Source organism: Bombina bombina, chromosome 6 (assembly GCF_027579735.1).
Source record: "Bombina bombina isolate aBomBom1 chromosome 6, aBomBom1.pri, whole genome shotgun sequence".
NCBI classification, from domain to species: domain Eukaryota; kingdom Metazoa; phylum Chordata; class Amphibia; order Anura; family Bombinatoridae; genus Bombina; species Bombina bombina.
In genome coordinates this window covers 368,607,156-368,623,153 of record NC_069504.1, presented here as the reverse complement: position 1 = coordinate 368,623,153, position 15,998 = coordinate 368,607,156, and the positions used below count along the sequence as shown (strand labels likewise).

Genomic DNA, 15,998 nt, shown 5'->3' with positions numbered 1-15,998 from the left:
TGTGGCTTCCACATGGGCTTTCAAGAATGAGGCTTCTGTTGAACAGATTTGTAAGGCAACGACTTGGTCTTCACTGCATACTTTTGCCAAATTTTACAAATTCGATACTTTTGCTTCTTCGGAGGCTATTTTTGGGAGAGAGGTTTTGCAAGCAGTGGTGCCTTCCGTTTAGGTTACCTGACTTGTTCCCGCCCTTCATCCGTGTCCTAAAGCTTTGTTATTGGTATCCCACAAGTAAGGATGAATCCGTGGACTGGATACACCTTGTAAGAGACAACAGAATTTATGCTTACCTGATAAATTACTTTCTCTTACGGTGTATCCAGTCCACGGCCCTCCCTGGCATTTAAGTCAGGATAAAATTGTTTTCGTTTAAAACTACAGTCACCACTGCACCCTATGGTTTCTCCTTTTTCTCCTAACCGTCGGTCGAATGACTGGGGGGGCGGAGCCTGAGGGAGAGCTATATGGACAGCTCTGCTGTGTGCTCTCTTTGCCACTTCCTATAGGGAATGAGAATATCCCACAAGTAAGGATGAATCCGTGGACTGGATACACCGTAAGAGAAAGTAATTTATCATGTAAGCATAAATTCTGTTTTTCAAGCTCCCAATTGTTTCTTCATTCCCTGCTGGGAAATATAAGTGTGGTGCACAGTTGCAATTAGCGGCCTTCTAAATACCATAAAGTAACTGCAAAGCCATATATGTCTGCTATTTCTGAACAAAAATCCCAGAGAAGTTTTTACATTCATTTGTGCCATGATTGCACAAACTGTAAATAATTTCAGTGAGAAACCTAAAGTTTGTGAAAAATTTAACTTTTTTTTTATTTATTTTATTGCATTTGGCGGTGAAATGGTGGCATGAAATATACCAAAATGGGCCTAGATCAACACAATTAAAAAAAATATAGTTTTGATAGGTAAATAAAAAAAAAACAAAAAAAAAACAAGGCTTTATTTCTGTTTAAATGTAATGATGTCAAAAATGCTAAAAATGCTCTGGTCTTTTGGGGAAGTCTTAGTCTGAAATGCCCGGTCCTTAAGGGGTTAAAGAAAAATTTGTAAGATGTGTAGAAATGCAGAGGAAATTATATATATATATTCCCATCCTAAAAGAAGCATTCCTTATAATATTTGAGCAATGAAATGTGCATTATATATTTATCATCTCACCGCTGCTCTTTCCTCCAGTATGAGTCTGAGTTGTGCTTAGCCATAAGGTGATGCAGTGCAGATATACAGCCTGCACAGTAGCAGTTTCTTTCATGTAATTAGCAAGAGTCCATGAGCTAGTGACGTATGGGATATACATTCCTACCAGGAGGGGCAAAGTTTCCCAAACCTTAAATGCCTATAAATACACCCCTCACCACACCCACAATTCAGTTTTACAAACTTTGCCTCCCGTGGAGGTGGTGAAGTAAGTTTGTGCTAGATTCTTCGTTGATATGCGCTTCGCAGCAGGCTGGAGCCCGGTTTTCCTCTCAGAGTGCAGTGAATGTCAGAGGGATGTGAAGAGAGTATTGCCTATTTGAATACCATGGTCTCCTTCTACGGGATGTATTTCATAGGTTCTCTGTTATCGGTCGTAGAGATTTCTTCTCCTACCTCCCTTTTCAGATCGACGATATACTCTAAGTATACCATTACCTCTACTGATTCTCGTTTCAGTACTGGTTTGGCTATCTACTATATGTAGATGAGTGTCTTGGGGTAAGTAAGTCTTATTTTATTTGACACTCTAAAGCTATGGTTGGGCACTTTATTTTTAAAGTTCTAAATATGTGTTTAAACTTATATTTGCCATGATTCAGGGTAATCAGTATTCCTTATTTCAGACAGTCAGTTTCATTATTGGGATAATGCATATGAAGGATTATTTTTTTCTTACCTTAAAAATTTTTCAATTGACTTTTTTCCCTGTGGGCTGTTAGGCTCGCGGGGGCTGAAAATGCTTCAATTTATTGCGTCATTTTTGGCGCAAAAATTTTGTCATTTCCGGCGCCCTAATTGACGCCGGAAGTTGTTCGTGGTTGCGTCATTTTTTTGAGTTTTTTTGTGCTCAGACGTTTTTTTGCGCCAAAAATGTGGGCGTCATTTTTGTCGGCGTCACCGGATGTGGCGTCATTCTTGGCGCCAAAAAATATATAGGCGTTGTACTTAGCGCCAATAATGTGGGCGTCATTTTTGGCGCCAAAAAATGTGGGCGTCATTCTTGTCTCCACCTTTTTTTCACATTATTTCAGTCGCATTTTTCATTGCTTCTGGTTGCTAGAGGCTTGTTCATTGGCATTTTTTCCCATTCCTGAAACTGTCATTTAAGGAATTTGATAATTTTGCTTTATATGTTGTTTTTTCTATTACATATTGCAAGATGTCTCAACTTGACCCTGGATCAGAATCTACTTCTGGAAAGATGCTGCCTGATGCTGGTTCTACCAAAGTTAAGTGCATTTGTGTTAAACTTGTGGTAACTGTTCCTCCGGCTGTAGTTTGTGATGAATGTCATGATAAGCTTGCTAATGCAGATAGTATTTCCATTAGTAATAATCCATTACCTGTTGTTGTTCCTTCAACATCTAATGCTCAGGATGTTCCTGTTAATGTAAAAGAATTTGTTTCTAAATCTATTAGGAAGGCTCTGTCTGTTATTCCTCCTTCCAGTAAACGTAAAAGGTCTTTTAAAACTTATATTTCAGATGAATTTTTAAGTGACCGTCATCATTCTGACTTGTCTGTTTCTGATGAGGTTCTATCTGGTTCAGAAGATTCTATCTCAGATATTGACACTGATAAATCTTCATATTTATTTAAGATGGAATTTATTCGTTCTTTACTTAAAGAAGTGTTAATCGCATTAGAGATGGAGGAGTCTAGTCCTCTTGATACTAAATCTACTAAGCGTTTAAATTCGGTTTTCAAACCTCATATAGTTATTCCAGAAGTTTTTCCTGTCCCTGATGCTATTTCTGAAGTAATTTCTAGGGAATGGAATAATCTGGGTACTTCATTTACTCCTTCTCAAAGGTTTAAGAAACTATACCCTGTGCCATCTGATAGATTAGAGTTTTGGGACAAAATCCCTAAGGTTGATGGGGCTATCTCTACTCTTGCTAAACGTACTACTATTCCTACGGTAGATAGTACTTCATTTAAGGATCCTTTAGATAGGAAACTTGAATCCTTTCTAAGGAGAGCTTATTTATGTTCAGGTAATCTTCTTAGACCTGCTATTTCTTTGGCTGATGTTGGTTGGAGGCTTTAGCGCAACAAGTGTCAGACCATAATACTCATAGCATTGTTAAACTTCTTCAACATGCTAATAACTTTATTTGTGATGCCATCTTTGATATCATTAGAATTGATGTCAGGTATATGTCTTTAGCTATTTTAGCTAGAAGAGCTTTATCGCTTAAAACTTGGAATGCAGATATGACTTCTAAGTCAACTTTGCTTTCTCTTTCTTTCCAAGGTAATAAATTGTTTGGTTCTCAGTTGGATTCTATTATTTCAACTGTTACTGGGGGGAAAGGAACCTTTTTGCCTCAGGACAAAAAATCTAAAGGTAAATACAGGGCTGCTAATCGTTTTCGTTCCTTTCGTCAAAATAAGGAACAAAAGCCTGACCCTTCCCCTAAGGGAATGGTTTCCGTTTGGAAGCCTTCTCCAGTCTGGAATAAATCCAAGCCTTTTAGAAAGTCAAAGCCAGCTCCCAAGCCAAGTCCACATGAAGGTGCGGCCCTCATTCCAGCACAGCTGGTAGGGGGCAGGTTACGATTTTTCAAAGATATTTGGATCAATTCGATTCACAGTCTTTGGATTCAGAACATTGTTTCACAAGGGTACAGAATAGGTTTCAAGGTAAGGCCACCCGCGAGAAGATTTTTTCTCTCTCGCATTCCAATAAACCCAGTGAAGGCTCAGGCGTTTCTGAAATGTGTTTCAGATCTAGAGTTGGCTGGGGTAATTGTGCCAGTTCCAGTTCTGGAACGGGGTCTGGGGTTTTACTCAAATCTATTCATTGTACCAAAGAAGGAGAATTCCTTCAGACCAGTTCTGGATCTAAAAATATTGAATCGTTATGTAAGGATTCCAACATTCAAAATGGTGACTATAAGGACTATTCTGCCTTTTGTTCAGCAAGGGCATTATATGTCCACAATAGATTTACAGGATGCATACCTTCATATTCCAATTCATCCAGCTTATTATCAGTTTCTGAGATTCTCTTTTCTAGACAAGCATTACCAGTTTGTGGCCCTTCCGTTTGGCCTAGCAACAGCTCCAAGGATCTTTTCAAAGGTTCTCGGTGCCCTTCTCTCTGTAATCAGAGAACAGGGTATTGCGGTATTTCCTTATTTGGACGATATCTTGGTACTTGCTCAGTCTCCACATTCTGCAGAATCTCATACGAATCAACTTGTGTCGTTTCTTCAAAGACATGGTTGGAGGATCAATTTACCAAAGAGTTCCTTGATTCCTCAGACAAAGGTAACCTTTTTGGGTTTTCAAATAGATTCAGTGTCCATGACCTTGTCTCTAACAGAAAAGAGACGTCTGAAATTGGTTTCAGCCTGTCGAAACCTTCAGTCTCAATCATTCCCTTCGGTAGCTTTGTGCATGGAAATTCTAGGTCTCATGACTGCTGCATCGGACGCAATCCCTTTTGCTCGTTTTCACATGCGACCTCTTCAGCTTTGTATGCTGAACCAGTGGTGCAGGGATTATACAAAGATATCACAATTAATATCCTTAAATCCCAATGTACAACACTCTCTGACGTGGTGGATAGATCACCATTGTTTAGTTCAAGGGGCTTCTTTTGTTCGTCCAACCTGGACTGTGATCTCAACAGATGCGAGTCTGACAGGTTGGGGAGCTGTATGGGGATCTCTGACAGCGCAGGGGGTTTGGGAATCTCAGGAGGCGAGATTACCAATCAACATTTTGGAACTCCGTGCGATTTTCAGAGCTCTTCAGTTCTGGCCTCTTCTGAAGAGAGAATCGTTTATTTGTTTTCAGACAGACAATGTCACAACCGTGGCATATGTCAATCATCAAGGTGGGACTCACAGTCCTCAGGCTATGAAAGAAGTATCTCGGATACTTGTATGGGCGGAATCCAGCTCCTGTCTAATCTCTGCGGTTCACATCCCAGGTGTAGACAATTGGGAAGCGGATTATCTCAGTTGCCAAACGTTACATCCGGGCGAATGGTCTCTTCACCCAGAGGTATTTCTTCAGATTGTTCAAATTTGGGGACTTCCAGAAATAGATCTGATGGCCTCTCATCTAAACAAGAAACTTCCCAGGTATCTGTCCAGATCCAGGGATCCTCAGGCGGAGGCAGTGGACGCGTTGTCGCTTCCTTGGAATTATCCTGCCTATATCTTTCCGCCTCTAGATCTTCTTCCAAGAGTGATTTCCAAAATTCTAATGGAACGTTCGTTTGTACTGCTGGTGGCTCCAGCATGGCCTCACAGGTTTTGGTATGCGGATCTCATTCGGATGGCCAGTTGTCAACCTTGGTCTCTTCCATTAAGACCACACCTTCTATCTCAAGGCCCATTTTTCCATCAGGATCTCAAATCATTAAATTTGAAGGTATGGAAATTGAACGCTTGATTCTTAGTCATAGATGTTTCTCTGACTCAGTAATTAATACTATGTTACAGGCTCGTAAATCTGTGTCTAGGAAGATTTATTATCGAGTCTGGAAGACTTACATTTCTTGGTGTTCTTCTCATAAATTCTGCTGGCATTCTTTTAGAATTCCTAGAATTTTGCAGTTTCTTCAGGATGGTTTGGATAAAGGTTTGTCTGCAAATTCCTTGAAAGGACAAATCTCTGCTCTTTCTGTTCTTTTTCACAGAAAAATTGCTATACTTCCTGATATTCATTGTTTTGTACAGGCTTTGGTTCGTATCAAACCTGTCATTAAATCAATCTCTCCTCCTTGGAGTCTTAATTTGGTTCTGAGGGCTTTACAAGCTCCCCCGTTTGAACCTATGCATTCTCTGGATATTAAATTACTTTCATGGAAAGTTTTGTTCCTTTTGGCCATCTCTTCTGCTAGAAGAGTTTCTGAGTTATCTGCTCTTTCTTGTGAATCTCCTTTTCTGATTTTTCATCAGGATAAGGCGGTGTTGCGGACTTCTTTTCAATTTTTACCTAAGGTTGTGAATTCTAACAACATTAGTAGAGAAATTGTTGTCCCTTCATTGTGTCCGAATCCTAAGAATTCTAAGGAAAGATCGCTACATTCTTTGGATGGAGTTAGAGCTTTGAAATATTATGTTGAAGCTACTAAAGATTTTAGGAAGACTTCCAGTCTTTATGTTATCTTTTCTGGTTCCAGGAAAGGTCAGAAGGCCTCCGCCATTTCTTTGGCGTCTTGGTTAAAGTCTTTGATTCATCATGCTTATGTGGAGTCGGGTAAATCCCCGCCTCAAAGGATTACGGCTCATTCTACTAGGTCAGTTTCTACTTCCTGGGCGTTTAGGAATGAAGCTTCTGTTGATCAGATTTGCAAAGCAGCAACTTGGTCTTCTTTGCATACTTTTACTAAATTCTACCATTTTGATGTTTTCTCTTCTTCTGAAGCAGTTTTTGGTAGAAAAGTACTTCAGGCAGCTGTTTCAGTTTGATTCTTCTGCTTATATTTTCAGTTTTTTTCATTATTAAGATTAAAACTTTTGTTTTGGGTTGTGGATTGTTTTTCAGCTGAATTGGCTGTCTTTATTTTATCCCTCCCTCTCTAGTGACTCTTGCGTGGAAGTTCCACATCTTGGGTATTTATTATCCCATACGTCACTAGCTCATGGACTCTTGCTAATTACATGAAAGAAAACATAATTTATGTAAGAACTTACCTGATAAATTCATTTCTTTCATATTAGCAAGAGTCCATGAGGCCCACCCCTTTTTTTGCGGTGGTTATGATTTTTTTGTATAAAGCACAATTATTCCAATTCCTTATTTTTTATGCTTTCGCTCCTTTCTTATCACCCCACTTCTTGGCTATTCGTTAAACTGAATTGTGAGTGTGGTGAGGGGTGTATTTATAGGCATTTTGAGGTTTGGGAAACTTTGCCCCTCCTGGTAGGAATGTATATCCCATACGTCACTAGCTCATGGACTCTTGCTAATATGAAAGAAATGAATTTATCAGGTAAGTTCTTACATAAATTATGTTTTTCCGTCGCACTTCGCTGCTCAATATAAAGGTGCGTCACTGCATAGCAGCCATTGTTTAGTAACAGCTGTTTAGAGCTCCAGAATTATGTAGCCATCTTAGCCACAACCAGCTCCACCCAAGTTGCCCACTTCCATGTGTTCTTAAAGGGATAGTTAAGTCCAAATTTAAATTTTATGATTCAGATAGGGCATGCCATTTCAAACAACTTTCTAATTTACTTTTATCATCAAATTTGCTTTGTTCTTGTTATTCTTAGTTGAAGGCTAATATGCTAATTTATAAGCCCTTGAAGGCCACCTCTAATTTGAATGCATATGACAGTTTTCTTACAGCTAAAGGGCGTAAGTTCATGTGTTTCATATAGATTTCATTGTGCTCATGCACATGAAGTTATTGAAGAGTCAGCACTTATTGTCTGAAATGCAAGTCTGTCAAAAGATGTGAGCTAAGGAGGCAGTCAGCAGAAGCTTAGATACAAAGTAATTACAGAGGTAAAATATATATTTCTATAACAGTGTTGGTTATGCAAAACTGGGGAATGGTAAATAAAGGGATTATCTATCTTTTTAAACAATAACATTTTTGGTGTTAACTATCCCTTTAAATACTGCTTATGCTGTATTCAATATTTTAGTACCTTAAGCAGTAGGCTATTAAAATATGACCTAATTCCTTTATAATACATAGAAGTTACTATTTTATGTGCTGATTACCTCCTGCAAATATTGTTCAGATAATACCTGGGGTGTTTTTTCTTATGACTCTGTTTGATTTCCTTATAGGAATCCGCAGTCAAAGATGGAAGACTTCTGCGCATGCTAGAACAGTCTGAGTCCGAATCTTCTGGTAAGAAATGTAACAAGCATGTAGAAACAAACATAAGGCCTGTTATTGTTTCCTTTTTAGTTGAAGCTGACATTCTAACTCAAATGCACAAAATGTGCTGGGAAATGGAAGGTTTTGTGTACCAATGCATAAAATCTGGCTAAGGAAACTGTTGACACTCAGATTGAGTTATAATTATACACATGTAGTCTGCCATAAAAATTAGATGCTGCGGCCACTTCACAGCTACTTGGCTTGGAAACCCTTATATAATCTACAAGTAACTATTCTCCAGTTACTGAATTATCGAATTGATACAATTAGCAACATCATAGTAATACCTGTTTATGATAACAGTTAAAGGGACATGATTCAGATAGAGCATGCGATTTTAAACCTCTTTCCAATTTACTTTTGATTATGAAATTTTCTTCATTCTCGTTGTATCATTTGCTGAAAAGCAGGGAGATGAGTTCAGGGGCGTACATGTGCCTATAGCACTATATGGCAGCAGGTGCTATAGCACTTTTTCCTGCCATGCAGTGCTCCAGACATGTGCATGCTACATAACTAGATATCTCTTCAAGAAAGAATAGCATGGGAAGGAAGGAAAAGTGATAAAATAAGTAAATTAGAAACTTTTTTTTTTAAAATCGTAAGCTCTGTCTGAATCAAGAAAAATTGAGGGTTTCATGTCCCTTTAATTTTTCATTAGAAATACTTTTGAGAGGTGCAAATTAACAGCTCCTTGTACGCTAGTTTAATGATAGCTCTTTAATTCTGGTATACAATGAGCTGTCCAAGTGGGCAGATTAATGGCAGCAAAATATATTTTGAATCATTAAAAAAATGTTTTTCAAGGAACATGAAACCCAATTTTTTTCTTTCAGGATTCAGATAAATAATACAATTTTGAACAACATTCCAATTTACTTCTATTAGCTAATTTTCTTCATTCTTTAGATATCCTTTGTTGAAGAGCAATACACATGGGTGAGCCAATCACACAATGCATCTATGTTGAGCCACCAATCAGCAGCTACTGAGCCAATTTAGATATTCTTTTCAACAAAGGATATCAAAAGAATGAAGCAAACTAGAGAACATAAGTAAATTGGAAAGTTGTTTAAAAGTGCATGCTCTTTCTAAATCATTAAAGAAAAAAAATGTGGGTTCCATTTCCCTTTAAAGGGACAGTAAGCCCAAATTTTTTCTTTCATAATTCAGATAGAGAATACAATTTTAAGCAATATTCAAATTTACTTTGATTATCTAATTTGCATCATTCTTTAGATATCCTTTGTTGAAGAAATAGCAATGCAGATGGATGAGCCAATCACACGAGGCATCTGTGTGCAACCACTAATCAGCAGCAACTGAGCCTATCTAGATATGCTTTTCAGCTTGGAATATCAAGAGAATGAAGCAAATTAGATAATACACGTAAATTAGAAAGTTGTTTAAAATTACACGCTCTTTCTAAATCATGAAAGAAAAAAATTGTGTTTCATGCCCCTTTAAGATATAGTTGGCTATGTTTCAGTAACTTTTCCTTGGGAAATTAATTTTTGAAAAAAGGCGAGACTATCATAGCAGTTTTAAATTGCACTATTCTCATTTGCATGAAGTTAACATTTTATTTTGTTCTGCTTTACAGAGGCAAACACCATTGCTCCAATACCAGATTATATAAGGTGATTTCATTTTTTTTCTTCCTTTTTAAAATGCATATACATTCTTTTGTTTTAGAACTGTATTCAATTACATTTGTATGTTATGTACATTGGCAAATCTTTATAACCTTACATAAAACTGATAGTGCATGGCACACAGCATTGAAAACAGTATTAACAGAAGACTTGACCTTATTTAAAAATTAGCTATATTCTCATATCAGATTAAACTGGTCTTTTTCATAAGATGGTGAGAGTCTACAATCCCAGTCCTACTGGAGGAAGCAAAACACCCCACACAAAGCTTTAATTCCTCCCACTTTCCAATGATTCTTTAGTCCCGGCAAGGAGGATGTTGAAACTTGAAGTGCTGATCTAAAAGTCAATTGAAAGAGATTCTCTAACAGAGCAGAAGAGATCAACCAAGTAGTGAAAATCTTCTCCCAGTTAAAATATGCTACCAGCCTCCCAGGTGAATGTTGGCATACCATTCCCTATTGTACAGTGTACTACTCCTTTTACATATCCTTGGTACCATGCTTGCACTGCCTTTGATGGGCCTGTCTACTGGAAGCAGACATCTGCAGCTGTGAGCACTGTAAACAAAAAGGTGTTGACAGGTAAGTACCATGCACCTTAATAGCCCACAGGACTAGAAAACACTACATAAAGTTATAGGCACGTTTGGGCACTTTTACACATTCACAGTAAAATTGAGGTACTGTCTCTCTGATTTTACAAATGCAGGCTATTCCTCTGTCCCCTTACCTTCAGTGGCCATCTTTGCTGACACACTGAAATGTCTCAGAGCCTTGGAGTGGTAAGCATCCTTAAAGGGACAGTCTACACCAGAATTTTTATTGTTTTAAAAGATAGATAATCCCTTTGTTACCCATTCCCCAGTTTTGCATAACCAACACAGTTATAATAATATACTTTTAACCTCTGTGATTATCTTGTATCTAAGCCTCTGCAAACTGCCCCTTTTTTCAGTTCTTTTGACAGACTTGCAGTCTAGCCAATCAGTGCCTGCTCCCAGATAACTTCTCGTGCACGAGCACAGTGTTATCTATATGAAATACGTGAACTAACACCCTCTAGTGGTGAAAAACTGTTAAAATGCAATCTGAAAGAGGTGGGCTTCAAGGTCTAAGAAATTAGCATATGAATCTCCTAGGTTAAGCTTTCAACTAAGAATACCAAGAGAACAAAGCAAAATTGGTGATAAAAGTAAATTGGAAAATTGTTTAAAATTGCATGCTCTATCTGAATCATGAAAGTTTATTTTGGCCTAGACTGTCCCTTTAATAACAAGAGCTTTGCATACATTTATTTTTATTTAACCCTTTGATTCAAACTCACAGGAACTTCAGTCTTACATTGTGCCAATATTTGTCTGTTCCCCAGGGTACTTATTTCTGTGCTGCTATCTAATTTTAGATACTTGCCTGCCCTTACTATTCAAAATCATTATGGGGCAAACAGGTCTTAGGACTTAACCCTGGTCCCTTTGAAGGGCCTTCCAATGACCATTTAACCACTTCTCATATGTGTTTGCTATTGAATTCTTGGTGTGTGTCCCTACTCAGCTTGTAACTTATGTGCTGAGTCTGTGGGATCAAATACTTGTTCAATGCTGCCCCTTGCTCGTGTGTGGCTGTCAATCACCCCAGTCGGATAAGCCTGGGGGGGATTAAAAAAAACAACAGTTAAAGGGACAGTCAAGTCAAAAAAATTTTTTCATGATTTAAATAGGGCATGTAATTTTAAACAACTTTCCAATTTACTTTTATTACCAGTTTTGCTTTGTTCTCTTGGTATTCTTAGTTGAAAGCTAGGAGGTTCATATGCTAATTTCTTAGAACTTGAAGGCCACCTCTAATCTGAAAGCATTTTTACAGTTTTTCACCACTAGAGGGTGTTAGGTAATGTGTTTCATATAGATAACATTGAGCTCAGGCATGTGAAGCTCCTAGGAGCAAGCACTGATTGGCTAAAAACTCAAGTCTGTCAAAAGAACTGAAATAAAGGGGCAGTTTGCAGAGGCTTAGATACAAGGTAATCACAGAGGTAAAAAGTATATTATTATAACTGTGTTGGTTATGCAAAATTGGGGAATGGGTAATAAAGGGATTATCTACCTTTTTAAACAACAACAATTCTGGTGTTTACTGTCCCTTTAAGAGTTGGCCTATAGATTAAAAAGCAGAGGTCTGATGACTGCTGCTTCTTAACTATCGACTCATGTGAGCCTGTAGCCGAAGGTGCTCTAAAGCTGCATTTGCAGCTTCTTAAATGGAGTCCTGTGTCAGCTGCATATGCAATGCTGCATAACTCTCTCTAGCAATAGAGTACTCAGGGATTTGTTACCCACCAAGGTTATCCCCAAGACAGTTTTACAGAACTGCAATGGGCAGAAGAGAGCCCTTCATAGGCCTTGGGCTCATCTGGGACATCCCTAAGGAGGGACCAGTCTAGGAAACCCTGTAACCTCCAGGAGTAATGTTGGATTAGAGTCCTCCTCCTCAGATGAGTATAATTATACAGAAAACCAGGACCCCCCTTCTAATGAAGTAGCTGAAGATGTGTCCTTTAATTTAAAATTGGAGCACATACATGCTTGCTTTGGAGATTGATGACCATTCACATGCAGACAAACAATCAGTAAAAAAAGATTGATAAGTTCTTAAAGGCAGCCCCAAAGAAGCCATCTACCTTCCCGGAACCTGCCACAGTTTCTGTGCTAATTAGCAGGGAATGGAACAAACAAGGCACTTCCTTTGTTGCCTCCGCCAAATTAAAAAACATGTTCCCTTTACCCTCTGAAAAATTGGTGCTATGGAAGACTATTCCAGTGGTGGATGGTGATTCTTTGGCTAGGTGGACTACCATTCCTTTAGAGGATGTACCTCTTTTAAGGACCCATGGACAAAAAACTTGTTTCCTCAGGCGATCCTTTCAGCTGGCAGGATATAGTTTTGTGAAGCCTGCATATCTGTAGCTACTGTAGTCTTTTGTAACATTTCTTACCTTATTTCCCAATAAGCTATCTTTGTTGAAATTCTTAACTTGCATTAATGAAAAGTGTGCTGCTATGACTGTTTTGACTACAAGAGCCTTATGGCATAGTCTACTAATATAGTATCTTAAAGCAGACTTCTTTCCTTTCCATTTCAGGGAAAGATATTGTTTGGACCTGGACTGGATGCTATAATTACTACAGTCACTAGAAGTTAAGGAGCATTTCTGCCGCAAGACAAAAAAGCTAAGGGTAGGGTTAAGTCTGCCGTATGATTTCACTCCTTTTGTCATTATTATTATTATTATTATCAGTTATTTGAATATTTCACTCTTTTTTTCATTCGAAAACAAAAAGTCAGGCATCTCCAACTCCATGTGGAAACCTAGTTACTCTTGGTCTAAGTCCAAACAGACCAAAAAGCCTGTCTTTCTCCAAATCAGCATGAAAGTTCGTCCCCCAATCCAGACTGAACCTTTCTCAGGAGTTTTGGGCAAAAAACAATTTAAGTTCCTTGGGTACTGAACATAATTTCTCAGTGGTACTGCATCAATTTCCAGAAAAGATCTCTACTACCATCAGAGTTGACTTTCTGGGCTTCATCATAGACTCTATAACAATGAAACTATATTTCACACATGCATACAGACTTCAATTGCAGAAGGCCTTTTCTTCCTACAGTGCTTTAAAGCATTGAAGTTGTCGGTCTCGTGGCAGCAGCTTCAGGTGCCATACCTTTTGCCAGATTTTTACTTACATCCTTTGCAACTTCAAATGTTGCAACAGTGGAATAGAGATTACAGCAACATGTCTCAGAAGATCTCTTTAGACTTCAAGACAATACATTCTCTAACTTGGTGGCAGACTCGCCAATCATTGAAGTCTGAATTAGGTAGTAATTACAGTAGACACCAGCCTGCTATGTTGGGGCACAGTCTGGGGTTCCCGGAGAGCACAGGAAGTTTGGTCTCTTCGAGAGGCAAGGCTACCATCAGCATCTTGGATCTCCATTCAGTCTTCAGGCCTCTCCATAGTTGTCCCCTTTTACAACAGGAATCTTTTTTTGAGGTTTCAATCAGACAATGTCACAACAGTGAAAGTTCTTCTCTGTGAAAGGTACATATTGAGCAAAAAGAGGCTGCTTCTTGGGTGGTAACTAGCCATAGAACAAGCTATTATGCTATTGTTCGTTCCCAGGTTGAGCGCTACTCTTTTTTTATTTATGCAAATTATGACTCTTAGGGAAGTCTCCTTAAGCTTGGTGCGGAAATCCAGAAGTGGACCAGTTGCTCAGTGTGCCTAGAGGGATATGGCTGCACCTCACTGACATGGCCCACACTAGGCCGAAACGTACGTCTGTGGTTTTATTATTTCTCTTGTTCAGAGAGGGATTGCCTGGTATTTCGGGGCTGGACTGTACTGTGAAGTCAGGACCAGACTGATATGCTTCAGGAAAGTTCTTCTCTGTGAAAGGCACATGTTGAGCAAAAAGAGACTGCTTCTTGGGTGGTAACTAGCCATAGAACAAGCTATTATGCTATTGTTTGTTTCCAGGTTGAGCACTTCTCTCTCTTTATTTATGCAATTTCACAACAGTGGCTTACATCAATTACAAAGGCGGTGCTCAAATTACCTTAGCAATGAAAAGAATAGCATGTATTCTGTCTTGGTCAGAATGCTATCATTGCATGATTACAGCAATTCCCCTTCCCGGGGACAACTGGGAAGTGGACTTAATCAGTTGTCAGTACCTTCACTACGGCAAATGGTCCTTGAATCAGGAGGCAACCAGATTGTGAATTGTTGGGGAAGGCCAGACATAGACCTCATGGCTTCTCACTTGAATTAAAAGCTACCCTGGTATTGTGCAAGATCTTGAGATCTACAAGTGACTCTAATAGTCGAATAGCACTAGTGATTCCCTGGTTATTCATTCTGATTTACAAATTTTCTTCTTTTCTATTACTATTCAGGATAATAGGTAGTATAAAACAGGAAAGGGCCTTAGTGATTCTAAATGCTCAGGTATGCCTCGCAGGATTTGGTATTCAGACCTGAAACAAATGTCCTCCTGCCAGCCTTGGTGTCTTCCTCTTAGGAAGGACCTTTTCTCTCAAGATCCCTTCTTCCATCAAGACCTTTAATTTCTCAGTTTGACAGCATGGCGGTTGAATGCCTGATTTTGTCTCAGAGACGTTTTTCAAATCAAGTGATAGACACTTTGATTCAGGCCAAAAAAATCATGTTACAAGTCACGTTTATCACAAGGTCTGGATAGTTTTCCTTTCCTATTGTGAGTTTAAGAATTATTGTTGTCACTCTTTCCGAATTCTGCTAATTATTTGCAGGATGGTCTGGATAAGGGTTTATCAGCCAGTTCAGTTAAAGGCCAAATTTCTGCCCTTTCTGTCTTGTATCACGCAACGATTTTGAGACTTCCTGACATTCAAGCCTTTGTTCGAGCTTTCAGGATAAGACCAGTTATCAGACCTGCTTCACCTCTGTGGAACTTTAACTTGATTTTGATTTAGCCGTTTGAAAATATGCATATGTGAGGCCATAATTCAGCTGCTTGACCCCAGTAGCACATTTGCTGTTTCTGAGCTTACCTATGTATGCTTTTCAACAAAGGAGACAACGTGAACAAATTACATTTTATTACAGAAGTAAATTGAAAAGTCTCTTAAACTTTAATGTTCATTTTAATAAACAACATAATTTTTTTTATAAATATAGCTCAAAATACACTGAAACATTTATACAAATACCATACGATGATCAGAAAATTCATTAATTATAGCAATGAAGTGTTGGGAGGTTAAACATGGTAATTTATAAATTGAAAATTTAAATGATTTATTTCACACAAGTTATTGATTCCAGGCAAGTGAAGAGCCTACATTTAGTCACGTGTCATTCCATGTCAAATATACAAATGCAAGTTGCCTTAAAATTTTAGATTTTTCTTAAAATTGGGTAGTGCTTTCTATTAACCTTCTTGAAAAAAAATTGTTGTAAGTGTAGCATAAAATCGCCTTTTGAGGGTATTTTTGGCTTGCCCATAATTTTTTTTCTTTATGACCTGTACGGCTATAGTGTCTTTGGAAAGCTCATTCCTGTTTTATTTTAATGTTCTATTTATGTGGTTCGTTTGACCTTTAATAACTGTTGTTACAGTGAAAGTAAAGCAACCCAACTAATGAATGAAGTGTCAATATTGATGTTAACTAGATAAAATTAGGGCCATTCCATAAATTAACCTTCCTGAGCAAAACCCCC

At 38.3% G+C, this 15,998-nt stretch overlaps 1 protein-coding gene across 1 annotated transcript in view; it reads left to right on the top strand.

The window, feature by feature from the left end:
* LOC128662969 (BRCA1-A complex subunit RAP80) overlaps positions 1 to 15,998 on the top strand; it is a 392,665-nt gene that overhangs the window by 332,520 nt on the left and 44,147 nt on the right. Inside the window, exons 5-6 of the mRNA XM_053717051.1 lie at positions 7,985 to 8,048; positions 9,685 to 9,721. Of these exons, the coding sequence (XP_053573026.1) occupies positions 7,985 to 8,048; positions 9,685 to 9,721 (101 nt within the window). The remainder of the gene's footprint in view (positions 1 to 7,984; positions 8,049 to 9,684; positions 9,722 to 15,998) is intronic.